Raw genomic sequence first — 16,731 nt, forward strand, 5'->3', positions numbered from 1 at the left:
CCTAATTGAATGGTTTTTTTTTATTCTTTTGATAACACCCACAATCTCCTCTTGGGTCTCCACAGCCAGTGCAAAGGTGAGCCAGAGCTGTTTTGTTTCCAAGAATTACTCTTGCTGACAACATATGACAAGCTGGTAATTGGGTTTTTCACTGACCTTCAGGTGGCCTCAGGTTCCCTTCTCTGCAGTGGAGCAGCACTTTAATTGCAACTGGCTGTGGCCTTGGGCTCTATAGGTGTCTTCTCCCTGCCTGCTGGCAGTTTTGATGAGTGCACTGTACATTCTGGGCTCCCACTGACTTGATGTCCGGGCCCGTGATTGACAGCTGACTCACAGGGCAAGTGAAGCTGCCATGAGAATAAAGGATAATGAGAGGAGTGCATCTTCTTCCTCTTTCATCTCCCTCCATTCTGCGTCTCCTCCACTGCCGACAGCAGAACCGGAGTCCCGCTCACAGCTTGACATCGCTGTAGGGGAGAGAGCATATAAGAGACACAAAGTATGATTTGACTGCTGAGTACTCTGAAAATGGATTATTATGAGTTTTTGCTAGGCGAATGCCATGTATCTGAGGTGATGTCAATAGCCACGCACCGTGGAAGACTGACAGTGAATCACTTCTCTGCATATGTAGGGCTTAAGGGTAGTTGAACAGTGGTGGAAGAAGTATTCACATCCTTAAGTGAAAGTAAAAACAACCATGTAAAAATCTTCCATGACAAGTAACAGTCCTGCCTTCAAATTCCGCTCACTTTGTAGATAAGATGGCTCCTAACAAAAACACAACAATTCTTCCTGTGTTTTCAGGTGATTATACACTAATGGAAACATACCTATGAATACTGTATTCCATTTCAACCAATAGATCCTCCCTAGATTTTATACCCTGAACCCTTTAGAACTGTTTTTGGTGTGTTGTACACTATTATGGTACTTGTAGGCTACTTTACTTGAGTGTTTCCATTTGATCAATCAAGGAATCAATGTTTCTATCCCTACATTGCAGAGAAAAATATTGTACTTCTTATTCCTCTAAGTTTATTTAACAGCTCTAGTCTACCAGTGTGCCAATTAAGGTTTTACATGAAACAAAACAAACGCAAATGCATTGTTAAAGAGTGTCACAGTTGTCACAGTTCAGATGTCTGAGTTAGCAGTTCCACTCCTTTAAACTTATCATGTTTTAAGGTTTAAGAGGTAAACCTGTTTCACATTAGGGATTAGAGAAATGTCAGAAAATTAATTATTTAAAAATCGTTCCACCTCAACCAGCTACAACTTATTAATCATACATAGGATTAAATAAGGCAACTACTACCTATTTTAGATGATGTCACAAACCATCTGGAAGTTTTGAATTTCCACATTTAAAAAAAAAAAAAAGATCAGTAATTGTTGCCCTACTGATTATCCCAGTCACAGTGGAGGCAGAGAGACAACACAGCTCCAAAAGCTCCAATTTTCCATTAATCGCATATTAATAAAACACATATTTCACTCGGGCAGAGATGTATTGCCCGGCCATCTTGGATGTGACAAATTATAATAAGACTTTTGAATTATGTAGAGAGCAGTTACGCCTTGATTAGTGGCAGCCTCACTGATTCCCTCCAGGCATGAAAGAGTGATCTTCAATTAACTGCCAAGGTTCTTTAGTGCTGCCATCTGTTATTAAGTTCATCTAAGGTCGTCAGTGAGGCAGGAATGACAATCTGAGGATGTTTTGCGCAGCGCGGGGGCAAAATGCTCGTCAAGGCAAATGAACTGATAGTATCTCTGCTTTAAGATCGCAGGGACACCTTGGGCAGAAATCGATACTAAATTAAGATAAAACAAATGAAGTCATTTAGAGCTTTTGTTGGTCTTTTTTTTCAAAAAGTCTTAGGGTCAGATCAAACATCTCAGGAATAATAAATCAGAGATGAGAGGATCATATTCAAACACCTAGAGCATCGGTTGCTGATAAACATTCTATTTTGAGATACAGTGATGATCCTTCCCACGATGTCTCTTATACTTTTCCACCTAGTTTCCACTTAGTGCGCTCTGCGGAGCATATCTGAGCACAGTTCCTTACCAGGAGGCCCAGGGACGACCAGCGTCAGACAAGTGATGTGTTGTTTACATTTTCCAATCGCTGCTTGTGGCGCCTGGAGGAAGCATCTGGCTCTGTTGTGGAAACTTGCCACTGGAATTAAGATTGATACTTTCGAGAAAGTGAAGCCATCTGACTGCGCTGATTGTAATTAGGTGGCTCTAGCTGTCCAGGGGAACCAAAATATTTTTACCTGGAGGGTTGCTAATCACCAAAAAAACCTCCAAGGCCTGACATATAGATTAAAGCGCTAATTAGCATACAGAGTCTGTGATGATTGCCGTCACTGTCAAGCAGCTGTCTACAAAGATAATTGGTGAATTTATGTAGTTTGGGAAGTTATGTGGAGTTTATGTAAATACTTGCAGATGAGGCAAAGTCACATCAGTATGCAAGTGTTTAAGCTAAGGTCAGGGCTTTTGCAAATGTTTGCATTTAAGCACTTAGACATTCACCACCTAGGGTTACATAATACTGCACAACCTTCTACTTAAGACAGATGCGTGATTGCTAAGCAGAAACTGCCAATTGTCCTTCACACTGCAGGGATACTCTAACATTGTTCATATTAATTGCTATTTTTTTCATCAGACAATTTTCATGGTTGAAGAATATTATATTTGCACATCATTTCCTCAGAAGTAGCTTACTCGCATCCTCGCTGTATTCTGCGATGCCAACTTGTTTTTTTATGCTGATGATGCTAAAGAGGCATTTTAGAGAAACTTTCCTCCCCAGGTTATGTGTTTGATTCAAATAAGTGGAAGTGGGAAGTCTGACAATGACTAAAATTGATGGTAGACGCAGGTTGTGCTCAAGAGAAGGGAAGGTGTTTCAATTTTGGGGAGTCACCCCAGTCTTTAGGTGGTGTTTTCAGGGGGCAGAGTGAACTTAAAGTGACCTTAGCTTTATATTCTAAAAGGTCAAACCCGGCCACCTCAGTGTAAAAGACGTGTCAGCTTGTAGTCATTCGTTGGTAGAACACAGAACATATTTCCTCCTTGAAAAATTCCTTTGTCCTTTGATGTGGATTATCAAATGCCCCCTCACAGTTTAGCCATTTAACTTGTATTTATTTTTGGTCTCTACTGCAGTTGACCACATTGTGTCCTTTAAGTTCAAGCTCACAATGACAGACCCAGAAATATCCAGAGCCCATTAGAGTCTTTGTATTACACACTTTGGTAACAGTGCATTAATGGGTTCTGAAATTGTCTTTGTGCCTGAGTAAGATAAATGTTTTCACTTTCTGTCTTCTTTCATTCAAACTGATTAAGGTGTCCAAAGGACCTCTTGGCAAAAGAGAGCCTGTAAGTGCCATCTTGAATAATGGTGGTTCGCAAATCGAGAATCTGCCTGTCATCGTTTGAAGATTGCAATTTTATCCTGTTAAATTACATAAGACTGCAAAATCAGCTACAATTTTCACCTCATAATTGACTCCTCTCTTATATTGTGGGCCCGAAAAAATGACTTTCCATACTCCTAGAATGTGTTTGACGAAGATATTATTTTCATTTTCTAACTGTATGTTTAGATGAATCAGAGTGATGGAATTCTAATAGCAGTACAGTCTCCTCATTAAGTACAGCGCACAGACCTTGTGCAAACCAAAATATATCATGATTAAACTTTGGGCACCATCAGAGAGAAGGACAGAAATAGATGCTAATTTGGTATCTCCGGGGAAGGGGAGGAAGGCGGGGGCTACTGGTTTGATATCATTAGATCAGAATCATGCTTGAATATGTGTGTGTATTTAAATAGTTCTTCCAAAGTGAGACTTGGAAGTAGTGAGACTAAAATTAAAGTTCTTGGTGGACCCACATATAGATATGTTGCTGTTTTTAATATTTTAACACAATTTTCACCCAATTCTTTTCTATAATTATTAGGAAAAATTAGGTCCGGTGACTCTCTAATGCCATTTTCCATCATTTTCCACAACGTTACACAAACACACGTACACACACTGCCATATAATGATGACATCAAGCCATCTGCAGAGCTCTCAGGCCCATGTGCTGGCGGACCTGTGCTCCCATTAATGCCCTCACATTGCCATCCATCTACCTGTGCCAGTCTGTCGGAGCAGATTTTGGCTTCATCTTTCTGTCCAGGTGCTCTGTTATTTATAGCCACCTCAGAAACGGTATCAGTCATTGTTCACGGTGACAGTTGCAGACAGCAGCCCTCTCATACACACATCTCGCAAACTGAGGGCTGTCTATTGGAATGCATTTGTCTTGTCTTGCTCGCTAGAGGACGCAGGATGAGTCTTTACGCATATGTTGGTGGAAGTTTCCAATTATTGAACAATTGTGAAGAGATTTTCTCTGATTTGTGTGAAAGAAGTTATTTCGTTCACCTTCTTTTATGCCAAAGTGCGATTTTTGATGATCCACAAACCCACCTTGACAACAAAACATTAAAGGACCAGTGTTTGGGATTCAGTGGGCATCTAGTGGTGAAGTGAGTGGTAAATGAACACCACTCGCATCTGTATTTGAAGACCTAGGAATGAGAACGGGCTGTAAAGTGTGAAGGAGAAGCTACGGTGGCTGTCAAACTCACATAGAACGCAAAACACCCTACCTATAGCCATTGTTAGATTGTAGAAATGGTAGTTCAACATGGCGGCCTCTGTGGAAGAGGACCCGCTAGCTCTGTAGATAAAAACAGCTTATTCTAAGTTAACAAAAACACAAAGATTCTTATTTTCAGGGGATTTACACTCGTGGAAACATACCTGTGAATATTATATTGCATTTCTGCCTATAGATGTTACACACTGGACCTTTAAATATTATTTTAGCTAACTAGAACAAACAAAATCTATTTATTCTAGACATATAGCAAACATTTGATATTTTGGGAAAAGCCTATTCAATTAGAGTTCCAACTTATATAGTTAATTGTCATTTTACATGCATTATACAAACGAGATATATATAATGTGTTAATTCGAGACTTTTAAAGGCGCTGGTAAGCTGATTTTGTACCATCACACTTTTTTAGAGTGGGGCTAGCTGTTTTGCCCTGTTTCCGTTCTTCCTGCTCAGCTAAGCTAACCGGCTGCTGGCTGTAACAGACATATTAGAGCGGTATCAAACACGAAGGCAACACTTGTCAAAATGTCAAACCTTTGTTTTAAATGAAAAATTGATAAGTGAATCGGCATTTCACTATTATTGATTCATAATTATTAAATCACATGCTATAATGAGAGTAAGACGATGCTACTACTGTGTCAGAGCGTACGGCAAACTGCTAGAATGCCATTTTAAAGTGAGACTATAACTTTTGTAATAGTCTTTCTTTCTCTCACAATGGAACAATGTAATTCAAAAGCAATAACACACACTCTTGCTAAACTCAACACACTACAGCCTTACTTGGTCTGTTATGACCAGTAGCTGACAGGGGCTAATGTTAGCATGGCTATTGCTGTGTAACTGATATTACCGAGACAGTCCACTGACTTCTCCTCTCTACTTACTGACTTTGCTGTTGTGTTTTAGCATTTATTTAGTTAAAGTTAAGTTAAAAAGGCTTGCTTTAAGGGCTAAACACATTTTCAGTGTCTGGTAATAATCTCAAAGCAGTTGTCAGATTTGATTAGAAAGACGAATCAAACATCAGGCCAGTTTATATTCACCTTTCACCTTGACCAACAGTTTGATGAATCACTGGAGCGCCTGGATTCTTTTACAAAAATCTTATGAAATCAGCTATGTGGAACTTGTAAGCACCTCATTATTTTCTTTTTATCAGCTGCATATGATTCATGTATATTACAGAAATAAATATGTCTAAAAATAGTCATTACACCATGGTTCAAAGTCGCTATTTGCTCTAACACATCAAAATCGTTTAAGGGAAACTTCTTTTGTTTCAGAGAAGTGTCAGCAATTTCCCATCATACCAGCTGAGTAAATGGCCTCCTGTTTCATGATTTGTCTAAATCTGTCTACTGTTGAAGTGTTTGTGTGTGTGTGTGTGTGTGTGTGTGTGTGTGTTTGTGTGTTTTACAGTGAGACAGAAAACTCTGTCCTTTGTGGTATTCTTGGGAGACAGTTAAATAATCCTTTGCAAACTCTCCTTCATGAAACAGATGTGCTATGTTGTTAAAAATGTTCCAGTCTTCAAAATAGCTGACAGCTGTCTCGGTTTAAGAAGAAGTTTGATTTATTCTGGGATGGTCTTTTTATCGCTGGCTTTATTGTTGACTGTATAGGGCTTGTTTCTGTGCGTAGCTACAGTATGTGTGGAAAACCTCCACTTGATTTCTTACTGTCCCTGTTAACAGACATACAGTGCTGTTCCATCCAGCAGCTGATATGTTGTTTATACTGCAGTTGGTTTGTTTGCATGCGAGATAGAGAAAAATAGAGCGGAGGAGAGAATCCTGTGTGTTAAATGTGTGTGAAGTACTGTGTATATTTGTCTGCAGACTTACATTTTATCAGGCAGCATCCCAAAGTGTTTTGACGTACTGCAGAATTATGTAACTGTCTAAACTGTTTGTGGCGAGTAGGGAAATTGGAGAGATTTATGATGAAAACGCTCCTGAAGACCCCTGGTGGTCCCTGAACCACACGTTGGGAATCACTACTTAAAAGTTTAATGTAGCCTATGGCGTGCCAAAGAAACCACACTGTAACAGAAACACCATAAATTCAGTTTATGCCAGTGGATGGTACACTGCGAGCTTGGCATTGCTGTATGTGTAGACTGCAGTTCTGAGATAGACAAGGATTTGCACATCTAAAGGCAGCACTGTTTAATTTAAATGAAGGGGTCTAGCCCATACCTAGCCTCAGTTTGTGCATTTTATAAATAATGTAGACTTGTAATCCATGAAATACACAAACTGAGGCAATTAAGCCCAAGTCAAGTAAACGGGGTGTCCATACAGTGAAAAATATACACAGTGAATCCCCAAATGGCTGAACAATTCCTAGAAAATCACAAGTTAAAAAAAAGATGTGTAGATAAGAGGATTGTTGAATTTGAGATACTCAAATACAGGACTGCAACTAACAATTGGTTTTATCATTAATTAATCTGCTGATTTTTATTTTTTAGATTAATTCATTCATCATTTTAAATTCCCAGAGTCCAAGGTCTGAATCACCTGTTTTGTTCAGCCTACAAAAACCAAAGATATGTGTAACAGAGCAGCAAATCCTCAGAAACAGCATATATTTGTTTTGTTTTTCTTTTTAAATAAATGATAAACAATCAATTATCTATACATATCATGACACACAACCACCAAAAGGTATTTTTTTTTCTAATCCCCAGACACACACTCACCATCACCGCCACCAAACACTCCCCCACTGACGCGCGCTTCCGCCAAGTACACCGCGTGCACGTGCAGCGTTCCGGCGCTCCCCCTCACTGCGAAACTTGGGAGTTGAATGAGCAGCAACTAGTACCAGACGTTTACAAGTCGGCACCGACGAGCTCCTGTGGCTGAAACGAGGGGGTCTTTCGACTCAAATAAAAGTCCACCTTACGGGAAAACTATGGACGCAAAGAGAGTGGAGACAATTTCTGCCCGGGTGGAGGCTGCTGTTTCGTCACCTGGTAGGACAGTGGTCGCATGTGTTGGAGTGGTCACCGATAATTTGGTGATTAATGGTGGGGGGGGTCGGTGCTGCTCGGTCATGCGTGGAGAAAAACGTCAGGCAAAACTCCTAGCTTAAGTGATGCAATTTAATATTGCCTTGCCTATCTGTCAAGAAATGTATACTTGGGACAGTGCAACTTGTATTTTGTGTCACTATAGGGCCACTCCTCGATTCGGCTCTTAATTAAAGGAACTACAATTTTGATAAACTGTAATTTGATAAAAAATGAACTTTTTAAAGCGTTAACGCTGATGTTAACTTAGCTTGTTTAGCACTGTCTTCCTTACGTTCACATTAGTTTAATGTGACATTAAAATTGACCGTTGCTGGCGATAGCTAGCAATTTAACTCCTTTGCAAAAAGTTCAAATTTAATTGAAGTAATTGACGGGTGATGGTCATTTCAGCTCATTTTCACGTCCACAACATCGATTTATTGTAGGCAGGTTATGTAAGGTTAGTCGCTTTCTAGTTAACGCTAGTGTTTGTTGAAAGGCAATATTAAATTTGTATATTTTAAATGGAGTTTGGCGTCATTTTTCTCATGGCAAAGTTTGGCTTGCATGTTTCTGAAAGGTACATTTCTACGTTTTTGTCTGGACTTTTGCCTTCTCTTGAAAGGAGAATATGGTCGGTTGCAGCTCTCTGTATGGGTGACTTTAGCCAGTTTGTCAGAATCAACTGGGCAGCAGTAATGTTTGTTCTTCGTTATTGCTGTTTCTCCTGAATAATTTCACGTACAGGGCATTCAAATTCAGTTTTGGTTGGTAAGATTTATAAATCCCTGCTGCAATGGAAATAGTTATTTTTATGTTTATCTACCACTGTAGCCTACACTTTGTTTACACAAAACTTTTAAAACCCCTTTTGGATTATTGAATGTGAGTATATGGGCATAGGGGCATCAGTAAAGAAACGACCATAATGGATTCAGTAGCACAAGTCCTCTCCTGGGTTCCCCCCCTCCACGGTACTTGGCCGACATCCAGAATAATGATCACTCAGTTATAGTCCATAGGTTTCCCCTCAGGCTCCTCACTGCCTCTCTCAGAGCCAGAGGAGCAGTTAACTGCTCATCACTCCTGGCTCAGGTTAATGTTTGTTTGCACGCCTAATTGACTTCTAATTATCCATTGTTAAGGACACGAGTCATACCTTCAAAGTTTTAAACAGATTTGAGCTGCCGAGAGGTTTCCCCTCCAACTTAATACTCCTTCAGCAAATGTTTTATTCAGCTATGTCTCTGGAATTTAGATTTCCCATTAATAGCCCCAACCCACAGCATGAAGAATGGGAAACAATATTGTATGCAACTGCTAAAATAACTGCTATTAAATGGGAAAGTGCACGGCAACTAATGAGGACATGCAGACTTTGACAAATACTTCCAAAGGGGATGAATAATGCAGATCACTGATATGGGCACAGGGAACATAATGTTCAGTTTTTGACCAGAATAAGGCGTTACTTGTGGTAAGGACATCACACTCTTGTAGTCTCAGCTGTCTTTAATTTCTCAGTTATATGATACTGCCGTTTTGGTGTTATAATATTGAAGAGTATTGATTGCTGATCTCTGTCAAAAAGTAGCTTATTTTAAAAACCTGCATTCCTGTTAACTTGGATTTTTATTTATTCTTTGCCTCTAGCAGCAAGTAACTAATGCTTGTCCTCTCCCTCGCTCCCATTCCTGACCAAGTTTCTCATTAGTCAGGTGGCCTTAAATTTCACATGATCCTTGTAGAGAGAAACCAAATGATGTCACTAAAGCAATACTTTTTTGCTAAATATGCATTTTTTCTCAACTCTTTGGTCTTCTCTCTTTCTTCACTCTCTAAAGCCTCCACCACTTTGTCCCCAGTGGGCTACCGCATCATGGTGTCCCCAGGGAAATCTTGAAACGTAACGATCGCCCACGAAAATGCTACAGCCACCCAGCCATGAGTTGATCCTCCCAAGAGCTGCTTCCTTGGTGCAGTGATTCTTTGCATCAGTGCCTTGGAGCTCTCTTAGATCATCATTGCAACTTCTGTCAGTGCCAGCCAAAGGCTCCCCTAGACATTTCTCTCTTTTAGTACCGTATCCCTGAGTTTCACAAAGGCAATATATGAAACGCAGCCCCGTAAGGTTTATTGTTCTGAATGAGTTACTTTCAGTACCACGGCTAGCTCCGTCTTTTGCACTGAAGCAGTCGAGAACAAGGTGTATCCATTATTCGTTTTTCGTGATCAATGTCCTCTTTTTTTGAATTATCATTGCTAATTAAGCCTCGTATTGTATACCCAGGGCCTTGGACAGTGCTAAACAACATTACGTAATAAAACATAAACAGTAAAAGTGTTACCATGAGACATTACATCATAGCTGTTAAATCAGTGCTTCATGTACTCTGATTTGCATTTAATTACTTAGGATATTGTTTAGCCGGCTACATGCATAATATTTTCCAGCAGAACTAGTTAATAAACTAAGAACTTTGTAGATTACTGTGAGTCAAACGATAAGGTATGTGCAATGTTACTACACCAGTGGGGACATGTGCAAGCGTAAGGAAGAGAGTGCGGTGTCGGAGTACGGATGCACCGATTGGAAATTCTGGGCCGATACCAATGTTTAAATTAACAATTTGACCGATTGCCGATGCCGAGGCATGTTATCTATTCACCCTTTTCCCCCCCGAAAACAAAGAAATCTACTAAGATAAGCATCTCTGCCTTGTTACAGGTCAGTCTATTTCTTTTCTCATGTAAGATGTGAGATGCAGAGCTGAAGAGCCACTCACTGTCCTTGCTGCTGCATGGAGCACATACTGTTTTGGCATGCAATTTGTGCCAGTGCTGGGAAACGGAGGAAAAAAAACAACCCAAATAAAACAACATTTAAACAGCACAAAATTGATGCGATACAATAGATACGTATCGGTGAATACCATCTGTTTTGGAGCCGATACCAATGTCCGGACGATACATCGGTGCATCCCTATCTAGAAAGTCAGTCCCAATACAACTCTGCATATGCATGACTTCACAAATTGCGCTCAGAACAAACTGACCTCTACGTAATAATCGATAATTGGGACATGAGTGCTGAGTCAGGATTTTAATGTTTGAGAGAGTGGGTTATGTACTTTGGCTTTGATGCAACCAAGTGCAACAGTCCTTTTGCTGCATTTATCAATGTTATCACTAATCATTGAAACTTCAGGATACAGAGTTTGAAGGTGACTGCACAAAAACAGCCACTTTCTTTATTGAAAATGGGTTGGTGACAGGATTGTGCCCAGATGAAGCCAGAAAAATATAGTTAATCGTAACTAATAGAGAGGATGTCCTGGATGATGGCCAGTCCTTGTGCTAAAAGCCATGCATTTGTTTTGTAAAAGGAAAAGATGAAACCATAGTGGACTTTGTCTGCTGCTCTTAAATGTCAGCTTTGAGATTTTATGGCGTAGAGAACTGACCACATATGTGTGTTTGTGTGTTTTCTCAGCATCTGTCAGCCAGGGTCCTGAGATCACAGTGACGCTGCCATCTGAAACTGCTCCAAATCTGTCAGATAGCAGAATGGCGTGCTTTAGCTTTTTAGTGGAACGTTTTGACAGTACGCAGCACACGATCACAGATCTGAATGTTTTTCTGTCTTTGTAAAAGCAAAAGATGTGCCGTTTGATTTGTTATGAAAATAAATTATAGTGTGATGGCTTTGAAAGGAAGATTATTCTAATTAAATAATTTAAAGGCAACTTAAGGAGACTCAGAATTGGGACATTGTTTTTAAGGACTGTGACAGTTTTAGCAAGTGGCAGCTTCATAAAAAAAAATTTCATTTCATTTTGGATGGCATGTGCAGTTTTATTTGTTTTTTATTATGAAAATTACAGAAGTAATTGTGTGACTTTAGCCAGTCTAGCTTTGCACCTCTTGATGAAGAGAAATCTTTCAGGCTTTTGCAATAAAGAAATCTTGGAGGAGCACCGATTCTTTTTTTTTTTTTTTTTTTTGGGATCTGTTTGCCGACTTTTATAGTCACTTAACTCTATAGATAGATTCGAAATTGGACAGTTTGACTTAGTAAACAGTCAGTTCTGGCTCATCAGATGGTCTTAATGGCATACCAACTGCTGTGAAGTTAAGTGTATTCCTTAGTGTCTAGATCTGACCTAGAAAGAAGTTTTTGTCATTGGTAGATTTTTCATGTCGACCACCTGTGTGCTCTCTACCTGTCGATAAAAAGCCAGTCCTTGGTCAAATCCTGGATTAATTGTACCATGAACTTCCCTGCTTGTCTCCCGAGCACCCTCCAGCAGATTTTGTTTGCTTTGGATCCAGCCTTTGTTTTTTCCTTTTGAGAGACTGGGTGGGGAGCATCTGCTCGCATGAACCATCTGCCTTGGGACTCAGGCCAGAGAAGAATGAGGGAAGGAGACAGGGTGAGGTGAAGAGGATACAGGGGACAGAGAGGGAGAGGAGGAATAAGACAGTGATGGATGAACAGACAGAGTGACTGATTGGGATGTAGAAAGGAAACTCATGGAAGGAGGGTCAAAGCACTGTTGCTGTGGCTCTAACTGTAGGGACAGCTGAACATAAGGTGCTTGTTTATGATTGCCGCAGTCGTCTTTCATGTTTATATTTCCACCCGCAGGCTTGTTTATGCCACAGATTCACTCCATTTGACTTCCTTGGATAGAGTGCCAAACAGCCGATGCCAACTGGGTGGCAACGCTTGGCCTCAGCTTGTAAACGTATCTTTTTTTCCTTTGTGCCAAGGTCATATCGAGGTAAACCCCATTTCCAGTGCCCAGGCAAATATCAGAATAGAAAAGGAACTTTGGTCATCTGAAATTTCTCACCTGTTCAGAAATTCAAGTGCTTCTTCGAAAAGTCTTATTACTGTAAAGCGATATGTAGTACACAAAGCACCTCTGAAGAACAGTTTTTTTTGTAAGAATCAAGCAAATGATCAATGCACACATTAAATTGTCTCTTCTCTTAAGGAATGATACGTTATAAGGCTCAAAGTTCCATATAACTTTGTGCTACCGATGCCTTATTAAAAAATAATTAGTTTATACATATTTAAAGGTCCAGTAGGATTTAGTGGCATCTAGTGGTGTAGTCGTAGATCACAACTCCCTCTTCACCCTCTTCAAAATTTTAGCTACAGGGCATTCAAAGAGAAACTACGGTAACCATAAAGTGTGCAAATAATGCCCCTATCTAGAGCCAGTGTTTGGTTTTCCCCCTTCTGGGCTACTGTAGAAATGTGGGGGTTCAACATGGCGGATGTGCAGTATTCCGTAGATATAAAGGCTCATTCTAAGGTCACAAAAAAAGAACCATTCCTGTATTCAGGTGATTATTGTTTCATATATTATATGAAAACATAGTTATGCATATTATAATATTTTTATAATATTTTTTATTATAATATATCCTCCTAAATGTTGGATCTTTTATTGATGATCTTTGTTGTCATTCTGACAGTAAAAAGAATCAAATGTCTGATGCAGCATTTGCTTCTTGCTTTCAAGCGTGCTAATATGTTTTAATATATGCAGGGAACTGCCGAACCTGTCAAGAAGTTTCTTGCATTTTTTATTTTTTTTAAAAGCTAAGAATTGAAGAGATTGCAAGGAAGATAGGGGAAATGTCTTTTGGATTTTTAACCAGCTATGGAAAATGTCCATCTAAAGTTTGTAGTTCCTCCTGACAGCCCGTTCTCATTCCCAGGTCGTCAAATACAGACACAAGCATCGTTCAGTTAGTTGCAGTCTACACCTACACACTGGTTGTGTGTAAGATTTTGGGGCATGTAGTGGTGAAGTTGCAGATTGCAGCCGTTCGAATACAGCTTTGCCTTCTAAGCATGTTGGAGATTTTACACACTGTAACAATCTTGTGATCCCTTGTGTGGGTCCTGACTTCTACTTTGGTAAACTGTCCCGAGCAGGACACTAAACTTCTACAGAATACTTTTTCCCTTTTGAAAATAGTTTACTAGATTACAAAGAAGGGAAATGTAGTAGTGTCTTTGTATCTATTCCTGGTGCCCTGTGTTGTCTGGATACCTGTCCAGAGTGTAACCTGACTCTTTTCATGTGCATGCTGGGTTAGACTCCAGCATCTAACAAATCCATAGATAGAAAATGAGTGACTGTCCATTTTAATTAGTCTTATTCCCTTATTATTATATGGATCCTGCCGTATACTATATTTCAGCTATGCTCTGTTCTGCTGGCAGCTTTCATTCATTCTTCATCTTTTCAGATCCTGTTACTGAGTTTAGTTCTGATTTTGCATGTTTTTTTTTTTATAAGATGTCCTGGGACTGTCAGACTTACCTGCACAAATCAGTAATCCTAGTATCCCAGTATTTATCACTGTGCCTGCCTGAATGATCATTCTACAAACAAACACAAACAATACATATGTACACATTTTGTGCTTCGAGATCAGTTCCAACTTGGGAACTTTGTCACATCTCATTCCCCCAACCTTACTTTATTTACTATGCCACAGTAAAAAAAGAAAATGAAATGAGCGCTAAAGAATCAGCCATATGTCTAGCATGATTCATTTTTCCAAGAAGTCCTTGATGAAATGGTGTCAGAGCTAAACATCATACAGGCCATATGTGGAGGCAGTCCTGGCATGAGTGGCCAACTGGAGGGTCCGTCTGTCTTTCTTCTTGTCCCAATGGGTGGGCTCAAAAGCCTATTCTGGGCTTTAGTCCCGCCAAAAGTCCGTGTCCTTCAGGGTACTGCCAGCACTTAATATAGACTACACAATATTAAACATATCTGTCTTTCCAATGGGAGATTATGACATGTAAAGCATACTGACAGGAGCCATATGAGTCCATCTTGTTAGACCTGAAAATAGATTAGAAATAGCAGCAGTTTGCATAGAATAACAATGACTGTCAATAGGCCTATCTACAGTGGCTTAAGTAATTATCAGTAGATGTTATGTCAACTAACATTCAACCTTGAAAATCGTGGAAAGAATCTGTATACTGTATGGTAGTTGTGGCATCCATGCAATGTGCAAGGCTGACACCAAGTGGTTATACAGAGACAATGGTGTCTCAGCAGTAGAATAAGCTTTAAGCTATAAGTCTGCATAGAGTGGACAGATGCCCTTGCACTGTTTATTGTGTTATTTATTATTTTATTCATATTGACATTACAGTAGAGTGCCTCTATTGACCTTTTACCACCTTAATATATCTCATGGGTCCAGATCGGGTCAGATGTCGGTCAGTGCGTATCCATTGTAGTACATTCTAATGTGGCCAGATGTAAGGAAGGGATGTTATTGACTTACATGATGTACCTGAAAAAACAAACAAACTAGGTTTGGATGATATAATTGGTGATGAAACTGCTTTTGTCATTATTGATTAATCTGTCCATCATTTTCTCTATTGAGCATTTGATCTATAAAATGTTAGGAAATAGTAAAAAAATACCCATCACAGTTTCCAAGAGCCTAGGTAGATGTATTAGTATTGCTCGTTTAGGCCCACCAACAATCCAAAACCCAAGTTTATGAAATTTATTACCAACGAGGAGTAAGAAAGCAGTGAATTTCTAGAATTGTTGCTTCAAATATTACTGAAAATGATATGATTGTTTCAGCAGTGGCTGCTTTGTCAGATTCTGTTTTTCTTTTTGATCAGAAAAATTATTTGTATGATTAATGCAAACTAGGTAACATGAGGCGATTTGGAAAACGTGCGAAAAGCAGTTTGATGGTTGAAAGTGATATTAATGTACTTGAAGTTTATACAAAACAATAAAATGCATATAGTATATAGATATATTTGATTCCTATTCCTATGATGTAGATGTAGGCAAACAGGTTTTTGTGGATTTCTTGTCAGTAAGTGGATTAGTTTTGCAGAAACTGCCTCTGTCTTAAATACTAAAGTATAGATAGCAGGTAACTTTCCTGATCTTTAGTCTACATTAGTTATGCTGTGGCAAAAAAAAAGACCTTTTTTGATGAGCTGAAAATGAGAATATCCCCAGAGAAAATGAAAGTGACCTTACAACATAAACCTCCAGATAGGCTATATTCTTTTGTATGCTTCACTGCCACAATGACACGCATCCTTACACAGAAGGTGCCCCAAATCCCTCTAGGTGCTTGTATAGTCACCGGCGCAGTGTCTCTGTACACGCTGACCGATAAAGAGCCACTGTTATCTTCAGATAGCAGGCACTGCGGCTGAATAATTTATGGAAGCATTCCAACACATTGACTCAGAAAACGACACACACCCACAGAGGGCAGGGAAGTGGTAAAAGGTTCTCTGCGTGTCTCTGTGTGTGTGTGTGTGTGTGTGTGTGTGTGTGTGTGTGTGTGTGTGTGTGTGTGTGGTGTCTGTGTTGTGTGTGTGGGTCTGTGTGTGTGTGGGTCTGTGTGTGTGTGGGTCTGTGTGTGTCTGTGTGTGTGTGTGGGTCTGTGTGTGTGGGTTTGTATAAGGTTTTTCTTTGTTTGAAAGTGTGCACATTAAAAGACGTGTGCTATTGTCTATTGTATACAGCTTTCTCTTAGCAGTATGTGCTGTGTGTTGAATTTCTCCTCCTTCTTTCACAAAACAGGCTGCTACATTGGCCATAGTGCCACAGTCCATTTAACAAGTGGAAGTGTGAGAGAAACCAGGCAAATGTGAACTGATGGACTGTCCGCGCTATTCATTTTCATTATGCTGAGTTGCCTTCTCCCAAGAGCTTTGTACAATTACCCATTTAAAAAGTGCTGAACTCTTATTCATGCAATAATTAATGCTGGTGCATAATTGAAGCATGATAATGAACAAATGCTGTGATTGACACATAATTGTATCAGCAAGATTGTTAGGTGGGTATCACAGCCTGTTTTTCATTATCTTGTGTGACCTTTTGATTAGTCTTTGCAGCTGAAGCTCTTAATACTTTTGAATAAACCAGTTGCATTCTGGTGCTACAGGGCTCCTCACATGCTACCAA

The 16,731-nt window shown here is 39.7% G+C and overlaps 1 protein-coding gene across 2 annotated transcripts in view; it reads left to right on the top strand.

The window, feature by feature from the left end:
• Positions 1 to 7,517: 7,517 nt before the first annotated feature.
• The window catches only part of kcnip4a (potassium voltage-gated channel interacting protein 4a), a 137,669-nt gene continuing 128,455 nt past the window's right edge, over positions 7,518 to 16,731 (top strand). The window contains exon 1 of one of the 2 annotated variants that reach the window (XM_051428812.1): positions 7,518 to 7,690. In XM_051428812.1, coding sequence (XP_051284772.1) covers positions 7,630 to 7,690 — 61 coding nt within the window. In that variant the 5' untranslated portion in view covers positions 7,518 to 7,629. The remainder of the gene's footprint in view (positions 7,691 to 16,731) is intronic. The other variant, XM_051428818.1, reaches the window with a different exon arrangement.

This window comes from Dicentrarchus labrax, unplaced genomic scaffold (assembly GCF_905237075.1).
Source record: "Dicentrarchus labrax unplaced genomic scaffold, dlabrax2021, whole genome shotgun sequence".
NCBI lineage: Eukaryota > Metazoa > Chordata > Actinopteri > Moronidae > Dicentrarchus > Dicentrarchus labrax.